The following is an 18,377-nucleotide window of genomic DNA, read 5'->3' as shown; positions in this document are numbered from 1 at the left end:
AGCACAAAACTTTTGTACAAAGTCTCCTTCTGGTAAATAGTTATTAAATACTCGATTGCCAATTCCGTAAGGGAACTGACGTAAAGATAGATGAAATTGATTCATCTAATGACAATACATTTGTGGTTGAAATACCTAATTACAAAGAGAAGGTGTTATCCGTAACAAAAACATATTAACGAAAACAGTTTCTTGCCAAGTGAAAATTAAAACCTCCAACAATCTGGGTCAAATTATGGCTCTGTTTATTACAGAGCAGCCACGCCTTGAACTTTATTATGGTACCCATGCGATATTACACTTCACTGATAAATCAACTAAGTACCTTTTTTTATATACGACTTAGAATGGCAAACAAGCTGACGGCCCACCTGATGGAAAGTGGTAACCGTCGCCTTTAGACATGAGCAGTACCATGGACAAAACAGAGTATACTGTTTCGCCCATGATACCCCCCATGCCTTGCTATTCCTGAGGACTCAGGTGTTATTCCTCTCCTGGGGGATGTGCTAATATACCGGCGCATCCCCGGAGTGGTAGGGTGAGCACGCCATCCACCCTATCTTGAGACAGGAGACCTGCTCTTGCCATCAGGGGGCGGGTCGCTGCCGTCGGAGTTGTGGTGAGTGCGAACCCATGTCTCCGACATATGGCACCTCGAGGGTATATCGTCTGGTTTTTGGTGGGTACACCCCCACCTTACGGGGGGATTCCCACAGTACCCATTCACCTCCCACAAGGTGTATGGGTCTGAATAAAGCATTTTCCAGACGTTAAAAAAAAAGTGTTATTCCTCTGTACCCTGTAAATTCAAAGATTATACCTAAACTACAGGGTTACAAATCATTTCTAAAAAGGTAAAAAAAATATGCACCTGTTAAATTAATATTTAGCAATAGTATTTGCCAACAGATCTGGCATCAAAAACTTTAGAAGCATACTACTTCCTAAAATATCGACTGTACACCAGTAATTCCTTCAGTTTCGCGAGTACTAATAGGCGATTAAAGTTGCTTAATACCAGGTAAGCCGTACGCTCGTTTCACCTTTGTGTTCTAAAAAAACAATATAGACGCAACACTTTCAAATGTAAGTCTAAGAGAGATTTTAAATGACCATACAGAATTAGGAACTCTTCCAATGAACTAAGAAGAGCTTGTGACCAATGTTACCAGGCATGTAACAGTTCAAAGAAGGAAGTACTTAGTGACAAGTTGGTATGTATTCCATGTAGTACATAGGTAGGTAAGTACGTTACTTAAAACCGTCGTCAATTGTAATGGAAATGCGGTATTCACAGCGGTTGCGCAACTATAAGGCGTACGGTGTACACTACGCGGTGTGCGGTTCAAAGAAGGTCGAAATTTTTGCTATTAACAACTCGCTTGAAAGCGTGGAAATTATGTTTTAACTAAACCCAAGTGATATTCTTAATGTGAAGTCATAAGTGGGCTTACCAGATATCATTTAGTAAGTAAAATCTGGTTTGATAGAATTTTATGAAAATGTTATTGATTCGACCTGTATTCTGAAATGTTATTGAAGACGGTCTGCTAATGTCCAACGGTGTGGGGAAGAATTAGTAATGCGAGCTACCGGACCCATTGCTAACTATATACCCTGTCAGGTCGACCTCCACGTGGCTCTCCTTGGAAACCATCATGCTGAATTCCAGATGTATTCATCACGATGGGCTAACTGACCTGCTTTTTCATTCTCACCTTTTACCCCGCACTGGTGCCCCGCCAGCGTATACCGTTAGCACAGGCGAGGTTTCCATTCCATTATCATCCATTAACAAAAAGTCCAACGGTAGGTAGGTAGTGAAAAAGACGAATAACTGATTTAATGTTTCGATTTGTTGATAATTTTATTTCAGAGTGTTTTTATAATAATTTCAACAAAACTTTGTTTCTTTCTCATTACGTTCTAATACCCAATTATACTGCCAGTGAGTCCCAGTCATTGCCAGCAATAGAATATATATACATGAGCATGGACAGAAATGGTAAAATTACTTCTAAAATTTACTGAAATTAAATCTAATCTTTACATTATGTTGCATCAAAATTCAAATGTTAATTCTAATAAACGGCAGAGCTGCAATTTACATCTCGCTGCGTCGATCCCAGATGTTTCGCTTCACAAAATGGCGGTGATTACAAACAATTTCAAAACTTTTGAAAGTCGTCCAACATCTCAGTTTTCCCGTGACCATAAATGAAATTATTTAAATCAACTACTCGTTGCTTTGCGATTATAACTTAAGCTTATAAAATAGTTAATACATATCAGAGTAAATTTTAACAAATACTGACTAATTGAAGTTAAATTCATGTTTCTTTTTCCAAAGTTAGATTTAACTTAATTTTATTCGTTAGGTAACTAACATTTGATCAATGTTACAATCCGAAAATCAAAAAGAAAAAAAAAAGAGCTTTATTTATCAGTTGTGAAGTGTATTTTTTGATCTTACAACTAAATAAATATAAAGATACAAATATATACATGAAAGAGCACGCAGTATGACTGACTGACTGACCCATCTATCAGTAATTTTTTTTCAATAGTTGATAATGGAATGATAACTCCGTCAGCGTTATCGATATACGCTGGCGGAGCACCAGTGATAGATGACAGAAGATGAAGACAGGTCATTTAGCCCACCGTGAAGAATACAACAAGAATTAACCACGATGGTTTCCAGGGGGAACCACGTGGAGGTCGACCTGATAGGGTATATTGCTAGCAGCCCCATTGCTAGCAATCCCTTTCGCCTTCGTTCTATCAATTGACATTATATCAATGCACAGCCTAAACTGTTAAATCTAGAATCTTGAGATTTTGCAGCTAGGATCTTTATATAGCGTAGGTGAATTAGAAAGAAAAAGAAAGGAATTTAGAAAGCTCATAAGTGTGTAAAATTTCCAAATTTTATACAGTTTTTTTTTGTTATTTTGCAACGAAGCAGCGAGGGAAAACTAGTAACGTAACAAGATTCAATTAATTGTCGCTTACTTAATCGTAAAAATGCCATTTAGTAATTGATTTCTAGAATGGTACACAATTAATTTATCACGTAGGTATTTATAAATTCCATGGATTGTTTATTGTTGACTGACAAGTCATAAGTTGCGTACGCATTACAAATATGAATGAAGGAAGCGACTAGTTGGCCCTTAACGACAAAAAAGGGCGTACGAAAATATATTTATTGTTAAATATTTATAAGACAGTTGTTTTTTTTAAATTAACTAAGTAAAAACTTGATTGTAAACGTAATGAATATTTTTAACTCCTATTTTGAAGGACTTTTAAAAGTTAAAGATTCTCAGTTTTAGTTTATTTTTTTATTAATTCTATTAATATATTTATAATAAATGTGAAAGTTTGTAACGATGAATGGATGGATAATTGTTACTTTTTCATGCAAAAACTATTGGACGAATTTGTATGAAATTTGGTACACCGATAGGTTTTTTTTTAATAAATAATAATGGAATAGTAACCTCGCCTCCGCTAACGGTGATAGGTGATGATGAAAGCGAGTCCGTTAGCCCATCGTGACGAATTCCATTTGAATTAACCACGATAGTTTCCAGGGGGACCACGTGGAGGTCGACCTGATAGAGTATATTGCTAGTAATGGGGAATTTAGACGCTATTACTAACAATCCCTTTCCCCTTACACAGATAGTTTATATCCAAACTTAGCACATAGGATATTTTATGTACTTATTCAAGCGGGCGGGCGTCAAAAACAAGTTTAGTTTCTAAGAACAATCTTACGTAATATAACTTTTGATATCCTACGTCTATATCCTTGGATTATTTAGCTACCACATTTATAATAAAATCCAGTATATATAGGTACAACAAAATGCCAACAGTCTAACAGACAAGCTGTTTTTTTATATAAATAGTGTTGAAAAGAAATTTTAAACAATAGTACGTCACAAACAATACATATATAATAAAATCGTAACAGGTCGCTATCTGTACATAGAAGATATATAAGATAAACTATTATAGGGGGCTTTATGAAAGAACGCAATTTTTAAATTTTTTGTCTGTTTGTCTGTACATTTATGCATGCTAATCTCAGAAACGACTTAACCGACTTGAACGCGGTTTTCACTAATGCATTGCGGTTTGCTCCACTTAACATTTAGTGTTTGTTTTATTTCAATCGGTTCATAAATAAAAAAGAAAATCAATCTAAAGAATCGCATATAAAATGCTATAAAATAAACGATCAGTTGTATTGGCTGAAATTTTATGAAGGTATTAGGTACGTAACTATCATTTAAGTATATAATACAATATAAGACCGGATTCATGAAGACATCCAATGTGAATGATATACGGGAACTACATAGTTAGAAGCGGGCAACGCCGCGGGAAACGACTAGTAATGGAATAGAAATGTATAATAATTGCTATATAGCCTCTCGTGAAATTAATAAAACTCGGAAATCTCAGCTATTGAACAAATATACCTAATTATTAAGAATAACAAGTGACAGTCAGGCTATTCTATACCAGAGACTTTGTACAAAAGATTGCTTGGGCACCTCTGTCCCATTCGTGTTTCAACCGTGAAGCAGTTGTGTTTGCATGGCTGTGTTTCGGTTTGAACGGTGGGATATGGCGTGAATTTACTGGGTACAGAGGAATAACACCTGAGTCCTCAGGAATGGCAACGCGTGGGTAGTATCATGGGCGAAACAGTATACTCTGTTATGTCCATGGTACTGCTCATGTCTATGGGCGACGGTTACCACTTTACATCAGGTGGGCTGTCAGCTTGTTTGCCATTCTAAGTTGTATAAAAAAAAATCTATCGAATCTGGTGTAAACATTTTAAAATTTATACCTAAACAATACAAATACGATAATACAAAATTGTTGTAAATAAAACAATAGAATTGAATGTCTGATACGTCTCTCCTTGAATACCATCTCGGAATGGGAAATACTACTAAATATCTACTTATTCGATCACTAGTTAGGTGCAACTATCGTATGACATTTAAAATGGGCGAACTTGAAATTCATCATTATAAAAATGTAATTAGCAATGGTTCTAATTATTGTAAGTGTGAACGCTTTTTTTTTACAACACAGGGGGCAAACGAGCATGCGTCTCATCTGATGGTAAGTGACTACCGCCGCCCATGATCACCCACAACACCAGCAGCATAACAGATGTGCTGCCGGCCTTTTAAAAAGTAATATGCTCTTTTCTTGAAGGTTATGTTGTCGTATCGGTTCGGAAATACTGCTGCTGCAAGTTGATTCCAAAGAGTGGTTGTGCATTGGAGAAAGTGCCTTGAAAAACGCACGGTAGAGGACCGCCACTCGTCCAGATGGTTTGGATGAAATTTTAGTTTATGGCGGGTTGTACGATGGTGAAAATCAGCAGCAGGTATCAATCCGAACAATTCTTCAGAGCACTCCCCATGATAAATTTGGTAGAAGATGCACAGAGGTGCAACATCTCTACGCAGTTTCAGTGGGTCGAGTCGGACAGTAAGCTTGTATAGATGTTGGAATATTTGTTACCCAAATGCGCCTAAACGAATGAATGGATTTGAATTAAAATTGTCTAGATAGATCCTTATTTAACACACAAGGGCACAGCCGTAGGTAACAGTTATATAGGTAATAAAGCAAACATAAAATCGCTGGTTGTATCCGCTTTTAAATTTTAGAATTCATTGTGTGTACATATTTGAATACGTTGAATTGATTGTAAACAAGACATTATGTTTATATAAATAAAGTACATTATTAATTTTTTATTTTCTCTGCTTTACTAAAAACAGAAAAAATAAAAAAAAAATGTTACAATTAAAATTATAATTTGGCCATAATACCATCATCATATCAGCCTTTAAACGTCCACTGCTGAACATAAGCCGCTCCCTTTGGAGGATTTTGCCAGTAGTTGCCACGCTTGGCAGGCGGGTTGCTAATCCGCCTGCCTCTGATCCTGAGCCAATTTTCTAAACCTAACTCTAAATTTTAATACGATAATTTTGTAAAATTACTGTTTTATGTGCCATCATATACTAAAATTACAATATTTATTACAAACTTAAATCTATTAGAAAATGAGTTCATATTGATCTTTACAATAAAGATATCGCTGTGATGTCAAATTAAATTTTAATTCATCATCATCATCGTCATCTAAGCCATTATCCGTCCACTGCTAAACATATGTATATATATACATATACTCGTGAACCCACATATATACTTGTATATCCGTAGACTGCCATAAAGAACGGTCCTAAGCCACCTGCATTCAATGACTCCCAGTATTACGTTTGAGGTCGACACTTCTAATGGGGGTCGTCCTACACTGCGCTTGCCCGTACGAGGTCGCCACTCAAGAACCTTTATTGAGTGGCGACCCCGTTTAAATAACCCTCCAATAGTAAATTTTAGAGAAGTGCCGCCTCAGAATCGATTCCAATATGTACTGAATTTTTACATTATAATTTTTATAATTACAGGTTTATATAGGTACATATATATAAACATCAGGATATTTTTGAATAAAGCCTAAATAATACAAAATATTGAAGACTGATTATCGCATTGTCATCATCATCATCCGTGTAGGACCCTACATAGAGTAGGCCACCCTTTCCTGAGGTGTCATAAGGGGCGACTAAGAAAGCTTACAGTGGAGGCATGGACAGCAGCGTCCTTCTTATATAGGACCAAAAACCTAATTGCAGTTGCCAACCCGCCTGCTAAAAGTGGCAACTACTGGAAAAACCCCCCTTATGGTAGAGGTTATACTCAGCAGTGGCCAGTTAAAGGCTGACACGCCATCATCATCATTAAAATGATTATCGCATTGTAAACCCACGTATATACAAAAAATATATATATATATTTAGAATTCATAAATCATTCATTAGAAACCGAAATTAATATTCATGATATCAAATAGCGAGTAAAAAACTGGTTTGACTGTATTCCGTCTACAGACATGCAATAGGTAGGTACAGTTCATGTCGACATAACAATCAAGACTATATTTTGATAATAAATAGGTAATGGAAGACGTTCTGACATATGAATAACCCGGACGATTATAAACTGTTATGTAGGCAGATAGGCAGTAACAAACCTTTGGCTCGAGTTTTTATAACATCTTTTGTTTGCTTCTTATTCAAAGTGGGCATAAAGTTTCGCATTTGGATTCGTTATTGTAAGATCATTTACGATTTAGAATGACAAACACGTTGACAAACACCCAGTGTAAAGCGATAATCGTCGCTTGTACACATAAACAGTACCTTGAACATCAGAAAGTCTTGATTTTTTAAACAACTTGAATGTGTTGCGTTGAACAAAAACTTTAGATTGGTGTAGAATAAACAGATTTGGAACTTGAATGGCTTATTATTCATTCTTGTGCACCCAAAGTTACTTTTATGGCGCAGCGATAGGCACGTTTATTTGCGCAAACAAAGCCCCAAATTCGAATCTGGAATCGCATTCGAGCCAATTTAGAGAAAGAACTTTTTCTAAATTGACTCGAATCTCATTACTCAGGGTTGTAAGCTCAAAATATACCTAGAATTGTGAGGCTATTCACCAAAACACAGTTACTGATGAAGACACAACAAGATTAGCCCCAGAATTGGATAAAGATTTGATATCCATATGAAACCTCATACTTATTAGTTGATAGACTTACCTGACAGGAGACCAGTTTTCACATCCTTCCGTGTGTCACTTTGGTCATCACTCCCCACTACGCCCTCCGATTCTGGTACCACCTCCGAGGAATCCTCACATCTCGCTACAGACAACGCCAAAACAAATACGCACACAAGCACAAGCGTAATCCTTCTAAACAGCCGCATTGTTAACATTATAAATCAATAGTTTATAGCCATCTTTGTATGAGAAAAACACCAGTGTAAAGCGGCCTAACAGTCACATTTTCGCCGATTGCAACTGGCTAACGCGTTTCATTCAATGACATACGTGTGCCTGCACATCAACATTGTTTGGGAAACTAACACCTGATCACGTACACTGTAACACATACACGGAAACACGGGTGAACACTTTACAATTGGATAGACCGAGGGTAGAACGTTATCGATATGTTTATTATGTGGAACGGAATGTTTTTCGAATCGGATTTGTATTTAAATTTCGAACACGACACGCGCGCCACTCGCGGTCCGCGGCGAAGGTACTGGCGCGATTGGTGGGAGAATCTGTTTTCGCCCCCACTATGCGCGCGCGCAGGCTTCGATCGACGGATACTGAGAAGCTATTGGAAACCGGCGTAACTGTATTGAGGTTTCCAATACAGATAAGAGATATGTTATCAGACAGAGCAACGGATGCATTTAACTGCACCGTGATAGAACTGTTACTTATAGGCAAAATAAAAATTAAGCAGTACTGCGATGTAAAACACTGCGGAAGTTTCAAATAATTTTAATCCTTACTAATATTATAAATGTGAAAGTATTTTTGTTTGTTTCTTTGTTACCTCATAGCATACCATAAGGAGACTGTACAAAAGTCATTTGCTTGGGAACGTCTGTCCAATTCATGTTTCTACCGTGAAGCAGTTATTTGCATGGCTGTGTTTCGGTTTGAAGGGTGGGATATAGCAGTGAATTTGCAGAGTACAGAGGAATAACATCTTAGTCCTCAGAAATGGCAACGCGTTGGAGGTATCATGAGCGAAACGGTACTCTGTTATGTCCATGGTACTGCTCGTGTCTATAGGCGACGGTTACCAATGTCCATCAGGTGGGCCATCAGCTTGTTTGCTATTCTAAGTTGCATAAAAAAAGAAACTTAACGGCTTAATCAATCACTATGAAATTTAGTATACACAGATTATTTGAGAAGATGGATATAGACCACTTTTCATCCCGGTCGGTAAATATTTCCCGGTCACGTGGACAGAGTCGCGAGTAGATGCTAGTAAAAATATAAATCACACTTATTTACTTTTTCCGACAGTCTGCTATCGGAGGATTCTCGGATGCTTCGGTCATACTGCCCGTCGACAGTTGGACAATCTGGACAAGCTAATGGTTATAGGCAAGATAGAGGGAAAAAGACCACGCGGACAATCACCTAGTCGATGGTCGGACCAAGTAGCCGCCGTTACGGGACTGACAATTGCTCAGCTACCCTGCGAGAAGCTGAAGACCATGCGAAATGGAGTAACGTCATAAGAGAGGCAACAGACACCTTTCAAGGACACGACCTTCAGTGACGAAGTGGACGAAGAGATAGATTTACTTTTTTCAAAATTGGCTATAAAATTTCTTGTAAATATGATGACGCATGATGGGTACAGTGGGTGTCATAGTGCATTCTGTGATATTTATACTGTACTGTCTTTTTTTTTAAATGGGTGAAAATAGAATGGTAACCCACCTACTACAATCACTGGCGGAGCACCAGTGAAGGGTGATTGATGAGAATGAAAACAGGCCAGTTAGCCCATCATGATGAATTCAACAGGTATTAACCATGATAGTTTCCAGGGAGAACCGCGAAAAGGTCGACCTGTTTGGGTATATTTCTAGCAATGGGATTCTCAGTCTCCATTACTAACAATCCCTTTCCCCCCTATACTGTACTGTTCGTGATTAAGACATAGAATATATAATATTTAAACCTGTCGAGATTTTATCAAGACTACAGCATTGGGTTCTTCAAAATAGGGATAAAGAAATGCCTTCAGGGTCAGCAACGCGCGCTAAATGCACCTGATACTGCAGGTATTTATAGGATACGACTTTAATATAATACTAGGTTACAGTAACCGGTGTATATTCGTCTACCACCTGTGGTATAAAAAAATAGAAAGACCAAATGAAATTTGTGGAAGTCTATGGGAGAGACTTATGACCAGTAGTGGTCGGATAATAGCTGAAATGATGATGATGATGATGATGATGATGAAATGACGTCATCATCATCATCAATTTGTAATAAATCTAAACATTCGATCAATTAATCGATTTATTAATATGTACTACTATCGAACATCAGAAGTTTTATGGTAGGGTCAATTATTCGCTTGTTTACATTTTCATTAAGTTCCATTGAAACAGAATATACTTTTTTTATTACTTATATATTTTTTCTTTTATAGTACTATGATAGCAAACAAGCATACGGCCCGTCTGATAGTAAACGTAACATAAGTCCACCCTAAGTAGAAAGAAAGACTACCTGTGTTACCACAAACAAGTCAAACTCGCGATAGACAGGTATTAAATACATGTTTAGATGTCCTACAACATAAGTAAGATTGTATTTCCAATGATGTGGCAAACCCTGTTATTTTGAATTCAAAACTAAACTACTTAATCGGTTTTAATAAAACTTCTATGGTAGCAATCTGTAAGTACATGCTTACAGATAAAAAAGAATACTCCAAATCGGTTTACAACTGACAAAGTTATGAGATAACAGACATAAATAAACTAAAAAAAAATTGAGAACCTTCTTCTTTTTGAAGTCGGTTAAAAATAGCATCTATTTTATTACTACTATTGAAAGACAGGCTTTTTCAAGCAGAAAAACCTGTGATACTGCGACCTTTCCATGAGTTTTTTGTGCTCGCCCCTTTTTCTAAAGTTCGCTGCTAATTCCTATTAGTGATAGGAATTTTAAAATGGTTTGCTGTAGCGATGTTTTTTTATCTCCTCAGAATATAAAGCGTATTTTCCAAAGAAGATATATCGTTTATGTATGAGTGAGCTGCAGCCACAAATTAAGTGTTGCAGCGGTAAAAATAACATATAAATACAAATAGCATCTAACATATTTTAAGTTTTTGTTAAACACTATATTACTATATGTAAATTGCATAGATAAGACAGTTATAAATATTGTTATCAAAGGTGGACAAATCTATGTATTTGGAAATAATGGAAGTAAAAAGATATATGTGTATATATATATATATATATATATATATATATATATATATAATTTCTTGCACTTGTAAATTGCATAGATAAGACAGTTATAAATATTGTTATCAAAGGTGGACTTATTTCTCAAACGGATCTCTTATAGACTGAACCATACATTTGTGGTGGTGCCATCAGCACAGAAACCATTTCATCAATTAAATTAAACACGTGTACCAACATCAACCACATAGCAACACGTAAATATGAAAATATATACATATTTTTTTTTTTTTAATGGGTGAAAATGGTATGGTAACCCTGCCTGCGCTAACGGGATACGCTGCCGGGGCACCAGTGAAGGGTGATCGATGAGAATGAGAACAGGCCAGTTAGCCCATCATGATGAATTCATCAGGAATTAACCATGATAGTTTCCAGGGGGAACCGCGAGGAGGTCGACCTGGTTAGGTATATTGCTAGCAATGGGATTTTTAATCTCTATTACTAACAATCCCTTTCCCCCCAATATATACATATATACAATATACTAACACAACAATACAATATACTACCTATTAGTATATATATATATATATATATATACTACCTACTAGTATATATATATATATACCTATCTTGATTAAAAGACAAATATGGCGACTCGTTTACCATTTTTGTCTCTTAATTCTTTTACCTAACACACAAAATTTTTTCCAGTGATAAAAATCTCGTATCATCACGTATTATCTTCATAATATATAATTTTATTAATTTGCAGTTCTTATCTTATATTAAAAAAAAATATTATAATAGTAATAATAGTAAAAAGCAATAAACATGTGTTAATCATACAATTTTTAATATTTTATCGTTGTTTAAGAAAATTATTATAAAAATAAATAATATAAATACTTTAAAACACACTCATACAAGTTTTAAAATTTAAAAATAATGGGCTTAAATGTAATAATTAAAATTAAATAAATATAATTTACATGACTCATTTGCCTGATATCTGACAATATACGAGAAGAAATTAGTTTTACTATACAACAGCCACTTTGTCAATACTGTTATGTAGTTTTAAATTTAGCTAACAACCCACCCCAGCTTCGCATTAGTGACACATGATTTTTATATATTGAGCAACACTCTCCTCAAAGTGGAACTAGTCATTGATGAACAAAATTTCATTGAAATTGATAATCACAAATAAAATATATAATATTTTATATACATTGACATACAATTCATATATCAGACTATATTGAAAATAAAAATAATTTAGCTCTAAGTAGTCAGTCTTAAAGTTCAGAAAATACAAACACTTGTCACAATAAATTCTCAAAATAACACCAAAAGTTTCTCTTTCATCATCAGCTTTTCTCCTTATCTCTTTTATTCTTGATTAAATGTTTGATTAAACACTTCATCTGTTCCAACTTCTTCCGGAGCCTCCGTTTCCTTTGCCACATAAGGTTGAGCTGCCGCTTGCGACTCTCAGCGATCACTTCTAACCTGCGCACTCTGTATTTCAGTTTGATCACTTCCTCCGTATCTGTTGGGGTGACGTCTATTGGTTGTAATTTCGATATTGTGGGTTCAGGTGCCTGGCAGGGCTGTAAAATATTTTAAAAAAATATATTTTTTTATGAAATCTGAGTATAGAGACAGTTAAGGTACAGGAAATGTAAATTGTTTCTATTTTTATAAAATTGCAGTTGGCAAACATTGTTTTACCATCTTCCATTTTTTTTTTTTGTAATTAAAGTAATACTATTCTATCCCACAAAAAGTTTGAAAATATTTTATATGTATATGTATGTTGCAATAATGAATAGATTAAAATAGATTACTTCATAATATCATATATTTAGTACATATTATTTTTTGAACTAAAACTATATTATTCCACATTCAAAATTAAATATTCTACAATATAATATTATAAAATTACTGTTTTTTAAGCAAAAATAAATTATACTTGGACACAAGTTTTATTATAATACTCACAGAAATATTTATGGAAGGCACAGCATCCACTGAGAGCCTGCGCAGGCCGCTCTCTGTCAAATAGAAGTCATTGGCCTCAAAATGTTCTGAACAGACTGCACTGGACGCTGTGGACGACCATTCCTCCTCTCTGTTGACGGCCACTTCCCATTGGCGACGTCTTTCTTTGTCTCGGGGAAATCTGAAATTTTATATTCATCATCATCATCTGCCTTTAACTGTTCACTGCTGAACATAAGCTTCCAATTTGGTGGGTTTTGCTAGTAGTTGCCATGCTTGGCAGGTGGATTGGCGACCACAGTTAAGCTTTAAAGATATTTTAAGAGGTATGGTAGTGCTCATCCCTCATCCTCTCTTAGTGGGCTTTTATAACACCCACAGATAGAAAGGAAATTTTATATTAATACATTAAATATATTTCTTAGTCATTAAATATTAAAGACTGTAGCTCATTATAAAAGTACACACAATTTAAGTCCATTTGCATTAAAACCGTATTAAAAGATGTGCTTTAGAAACTTCAAAATTCATATCCAATTTCTTTTATATAAGTTTTTCTATATTTTTAACCAATTTTAATAATTGTAATTAGAAACATGCTTAATACTTAATATTATTCACACATAAACTTAATTAGTAACTTAACTAATATCTTGCAGAGTAAGATTTTGAAAAATTAAATTGAATAATTGTTGTTATATAGTAAACTAAATATAAAACTTGGTCTTTACTCATTATCACTTGTTGTGATGAAATTTTTAAAAAATTCATTCTGAATGCATACTATCAAAAAAGGATACTATTCAAAATTTTAAATTACTAGACCCAGCAGTTCAAATATATATATATATATATATATATATATATATATATATATATATATATATATTTTATACAACTTAGAATGGTAAGCAAGCTGACAGCCCATCGCCTGTAGACATGAACAGTACCATGGACATAACAGAGTATATTTCAAATCTGTGAAAGTAGTACAAGTGTTTTTTATATCATATATAGATACTTAAAATATTTTATAATTCTTATACATTGTTTAAACTTAAAAATATAGAGAATTTTTTTTTTTATATTTTTGTTTGTAATGCATAAACTCAAGAACCACTAAAATTATTTTAAAAAATCTTTCACCTATAGAAAACTGCACTGTCAACGAGTAACATATAGGGTATATATTATTTAAAAAAAAAATAGAAATCCCTAGAAAAATTAAAAATAATGGAACCTTTAATATAATATTAAAAATTTAACTATTAAAGCTGATATTAAATACCATCTTTCTTTATGTCTACTCGTGCGAAGCTAGAACGGATCGCGAGTGATTAAATAAAATTAAAAATATATGTAAATAAAATGGATGCGTGTTTAATCAAGTAGTATTACAGTTCGTGTTCACCTGTGGAAAGTAATGCCATCCTTGTTCTTAGAGATTTTCCCAGATGTGTTTTTACAATTAGACACTGCGCAGCTTACCATTTTATACTGTTATGATAAAAATACTTATTTGCCGGTATTTACTATAAGAAGAAATGTAACTAGAAACATTTCAAGAGAATTGGAAATCTTGAAGAAAACATTGACGAAAAATAAACAAACAAATTAGCAAAACTGTCACTGACGGTTGACGTTTAATATTGACAGCAACATTTACAGCGCGTTCCAATACGTACTATTTGGATTAGTGTTAAATAAGAATATTGAAAATACTTTATTACGTGCACCCGTACATATTAAATTTCATATTTATTTATTTATTGTAAACAAAAATTACATTGTGTCATAATTTATTTTGAATAAAAATAACAGTGAGTAGTTAAGCTCATAAAGCCCTAAGAACTAACAAACAAATAAACTTATATATTGCATTTGTTTAATTTATTAGTATTTTCATATTAGTAAGGATTAAAAATAAAAATATCATAAAAGCTTCTTATAATGTCCACAAATAATAGTACTACTTGCCTACAAATAAGTAAAAACATGCTATTAAATATCATAAAACTAAATACGAGTAATTATGTTTTTTTTTTTTTTATGTTCTTGTTATTTTTATAATAGTAGAAGATGTAAGTTATACAAATGCATTTAGTATTATCATCTCTGTACTATATATGGAAAAGATATTATCTTCATCTGGACCCCTTCACATATTGGAGTGTTTGGGAATGAACAAGTAGACACTTTGGCTAAAATTATTAATTCAAGTGCTGCTCGTGTTCAAGATTTACCCCTTTGTTACTCAGATTGTAGTATTGGAATACATAAAATCGTTACAACTAAATGGGAGGAGCATTGGACTCAAATATTACAGACTAAAGGCAAATGGTACCGCAAAATTAATTGGCGTATTGGAAAACCGTGGTTCTGCAAAGGAAAGGACACAAACAGAAAATTTTACACCAATATTTGTAGATTACGAATCGGCCACGGACATTTCAACGAACACCTGCACCGAATGGGCATGATCGCTTCCCCATCATGCACATGGTGTAACTCAAATACAGCCCAATCTCTACATCACCTTTTTTTTGATTGCTCTGAATTTGTCATTCAAAGACACATTATGTTTGACGAACTTAGGATTATCTTCAAAAAACCCGAAAATATCCCGCACTCAATCCCGCTTCTCTTAAGATTTCCTTCTTGTTTTAAAGCTATTTTCACTTATATTACTACAACATTCAAGGAGCTATAAGAATACTTTTATTGAATTGCAAGACAATGATTTTTTATAATTATTTATTTTTAATTTGATAAATCCACTGGTTTAAGAAAACTCAAGAAAAGATATTTATGAAAATGTACTTACCGGATTTGACAAATGAAATATTGAAGATTATGACTATAATTGAAGCGACATTAGAAAAATAAAATTCCAGACAAATTATCTTTTTGAAGACTAGGCAGCATGGTCTCCGACCTTAGCCTGTTCCAAACGGAACAAACGTACTAAAAAAAAAAAACAAATGCATTTAGAGGGGGACCGAGCAGACCAAACCCACCACAGAGCTGAATGGTATCCACCTCAGAATAAAAAGCGGAACTTTGAACTATGTATATCTAAATATAAGTCTGATAATACATGCGCATCTTTTTTAAGGAGCCAGCTCATCCCCTCGGTAAGGTTTATTAACAATAAGGAGTTCGTTTTCCTTACTTTCCTATACCCCAACTACGGGGTTACTATTCCATTTTTACCATATTACAAAATACCAAGCACCCCCCTAACGTGTAAAATAATCTATCAAGAATAGAAATTTTATGATAATCATGGCTGCCGCTGTAGCAGCAATATATTTTCTTCTCAGTATTTATTAGATCCCTCTTAAAACATCTCCAAAGCCTAACTGCGGTTGCCAATCCGCCTGTCAAGTGTGACAAATACTGGCAAAACCCAATGGGGGAGACTTATGTTCGGCAGTAAACAGTAAAAGGCCGATATGATGTCGAAGATGATTTATTAGGTATATCACTGGGTATTTAGAGTGTGCGTACTTTTCAAGAAACATATGATTTGTATATAACTTACCTGTATTCACGTGGAATGTGCAGTGGCCATTCTTTCTTCAGGGTCGGCAACGCACGCGTAATGCCTCTGGTATTGCAGGTGTTCATAGGCTACGGTAACCACTTACCATCAGGTGGGCCGTATGCTGGTTTGCCACCTCAGTGGTATTAAAAAAAAATCAGCCTGTATAAAATGTAACTTAATAAATAAGTAGTAATTTTTGTATCGTCTTCAACTTGCTAGCGTGTGAAACAGCCTGATGAAGTGGACACCATAATTCGAATCCATTATCAGCATAACAGAAATTAATTACCGTTTTCATGTCTAAGTACTTCAACAATGACATATTGGAAGATGTGTGTTGTAACCCGTAATACAATGTTTGTTCAAATTTCTTATGAATATGTTTAGTTTTTAGGTTATTTTTTTTTTTAAATAAACATTTTTAAATAAACCTACTTCCTTGTTTTCTTGTCTTCAGTAGTTAACATAAACATTTGTTTTTTTTTTAACAATACTTTACTGTATTCTTTGATACTATACTAATTTTATAAATATGAAAGTAATTAAGTAAAACTAATATAATATAATTAATGGCTTAATCAATCATTATGAAATTTGGTACTAATTATTAGGATGGAGACGTGAATTACTTTTTAACCTAGTCAGTGACTGTAATGATCAATGAATATAATTTTCTAATTAAAATGAAGCTTCCAACATTTGGAAAGTATCCGACGAGTTCGAATATATTTTATAAATACTTTATCTTCTTCAGCAGTGTGGTCCCGACACAGAATAGGCCACCCCTGCCTTTCCCGTAAGTGTTGTAAGAGGCGACTAAGGGAGAGCGAGGGATGGACAGCAGCGTCCCTATTAAAACATCTCTAAAGCCTAACTGCGGTTGCCTGCCAATCGTGACAACTACTGGCAAAACATCCCAAGTGGGAGGCTTCTGTTCAGCAGTGGACGGTTAACGGCTGGTATGATGACGATGATATTTCTTCCTGAACTGCAAATTTTAATACCTGCAAGCTCATTCACGTGCTTTGTTATGTAACCTCTCTTGATATTTTCAAATAAATGAAATTATTGAAATTGACGATCCTTGTGGTGTAGCGATCGACATACTACCTCACCTACCACTGGTCACAAGTTCGATTCCCGTAGAATACAAAAAAAATATTAATGAGCTCATCTACTTGTATTAATCAGGTTGTTTCTATATATTATATATAATATATGGGTATTTATTTACGAAATTAAGTATTTAAATAAGTCTTTCGGTTGTACAAATGTAGAATGTATGTTGTCGGTAGTACAAATTATAATATGTTTAGATTGATTATATATATATATATATATATATATACATACATAAAGCTATTATAATATAGTTTCTCAATTTTGTGAATATAAAAGATATTTTCTTCTTATAAAAGATAACTGACTATCATTGCGACATCTATCATTTTTTTAATAAAATTTCGTATAATTAGCATGGCATGGTTCTATTTTTTTAATGTATGATAATCAATGGTAATTCTGATTACGCTAACGGTATACGCTGGCGGGGTCTCCAGTAAGGGATGATAAGTCAAAATGAAGAGGCAGGTCAGTTGGCCCACCGTGATAATTACACCTGGAATTCAGCACGATGGTTTCCAGGGAGGATGACGTGAAGATTGACCTGACCAGTTCGCATTATTAACAATCCCTTCCCCCCTGGCATAGTACTGTAGTGCACCTATTTTCTAATCTTAAATCAATCTAATTATATCATATTTTGGTAGGAATCGGCCTACTGCATACAATATACATAGGTATATAAGTTGACCACTAAGAGATCCACTCTGCAAGCCATAGTAAAACATTCCTAGTGAATTTGTCACGATGGATCGGTCGAC

The 18,377-nt window shown here is 34.4% G+C and overlaps 2 protein-coding genes across 2 annotated transcripts in view; both read right to left on the bottom strand.

Moving 5' to 3' along the window:
• Nucleotides 1-8,274, bottom strand: part of LOC113513488 (probable serine/threonine-protein kinase dyrk2) — a 171,415-nt gene extending 163,141 nt beyond the window's left edge. The window contains exon 1 of the mRNA XM_031913542.2: nt 7,724-8,274. Coding sequence (XP_031769402.2) covers nt 7,724-7,901 — 178 coding nt within the window. The 5' untranslated portion in view covers nt 7,902-8,274. The remainder of the gene's footprint in view (nt 1-7,723) is intronic.
• Nucleotides 8,275-11,765: 3,491 nt separating this feature from the next.
• Nucleotides 11,766-14,582, bottom strand: LOC113513489 (THAP domain-containing protein 2-like). Its single transcript, XM_052896136.1, has 3 exons — nt 14,359-14,582; nt 12,948-13,128; nt 11,766-12,553 (listed from the first exon to the last, which is right to left on the bottom strand). Exons 1-3 carry the CDS (start codon nt 14,436-14,438, stop codon nt 12,311-12,313), a joined length of 504 nt encoding a protein of 167 aa, XP_052752096.1. The 5' UTR covers nt 14,439-14,582; the 3' UTR covers nt 11,766-12,310.
• Nucleotides 14,583-18,377: the final 3,795 nt, after the last annotated feature.

Source organism: Galleria mellonella, unplaced genomic scaffold (assembly GCF_026898425.1).
Source record: "Galleria mellonella isolate WM207_F2 unplaced genomic scaffold, CSIRO_AGI_GalMel_v1 utg117, whole genome shotgun sequence".
Taxonomy (NCBI): Eukaryota; Metazoa; Arthropoda; class Insecta; order Lepidoptera; family Pyralidae; genus Galleria; species Galleria mellonella.
Note: the sequence above shows the minus strand (reverse complement) of the source record. Positions and strands in the feature narration are given on the sequence as shown.

Coding starts and splice junctions, on each gene's coding strand:
- LOC113513489 (XM_052896136.1), bottom strand. CDS start 14,438: ATGGTAAGCTGCGCAGTGTCTAATTGTAAAAACACATCTGGGAAAATC. Junction 13,129..14,358: donor GATGGCATTACTTTCCACAG/GTGAACACGAAC, acceptor ATAAAATTTCAG/ATTTCCCCGAGACAAAGAAA. Junction 12,554..12,947: donor TGCCTTCCATAAATATTTCT/GTGAGTATTATA, acceptor AATATTTTACAG/CCCTGCCAGGCACCTGAACC.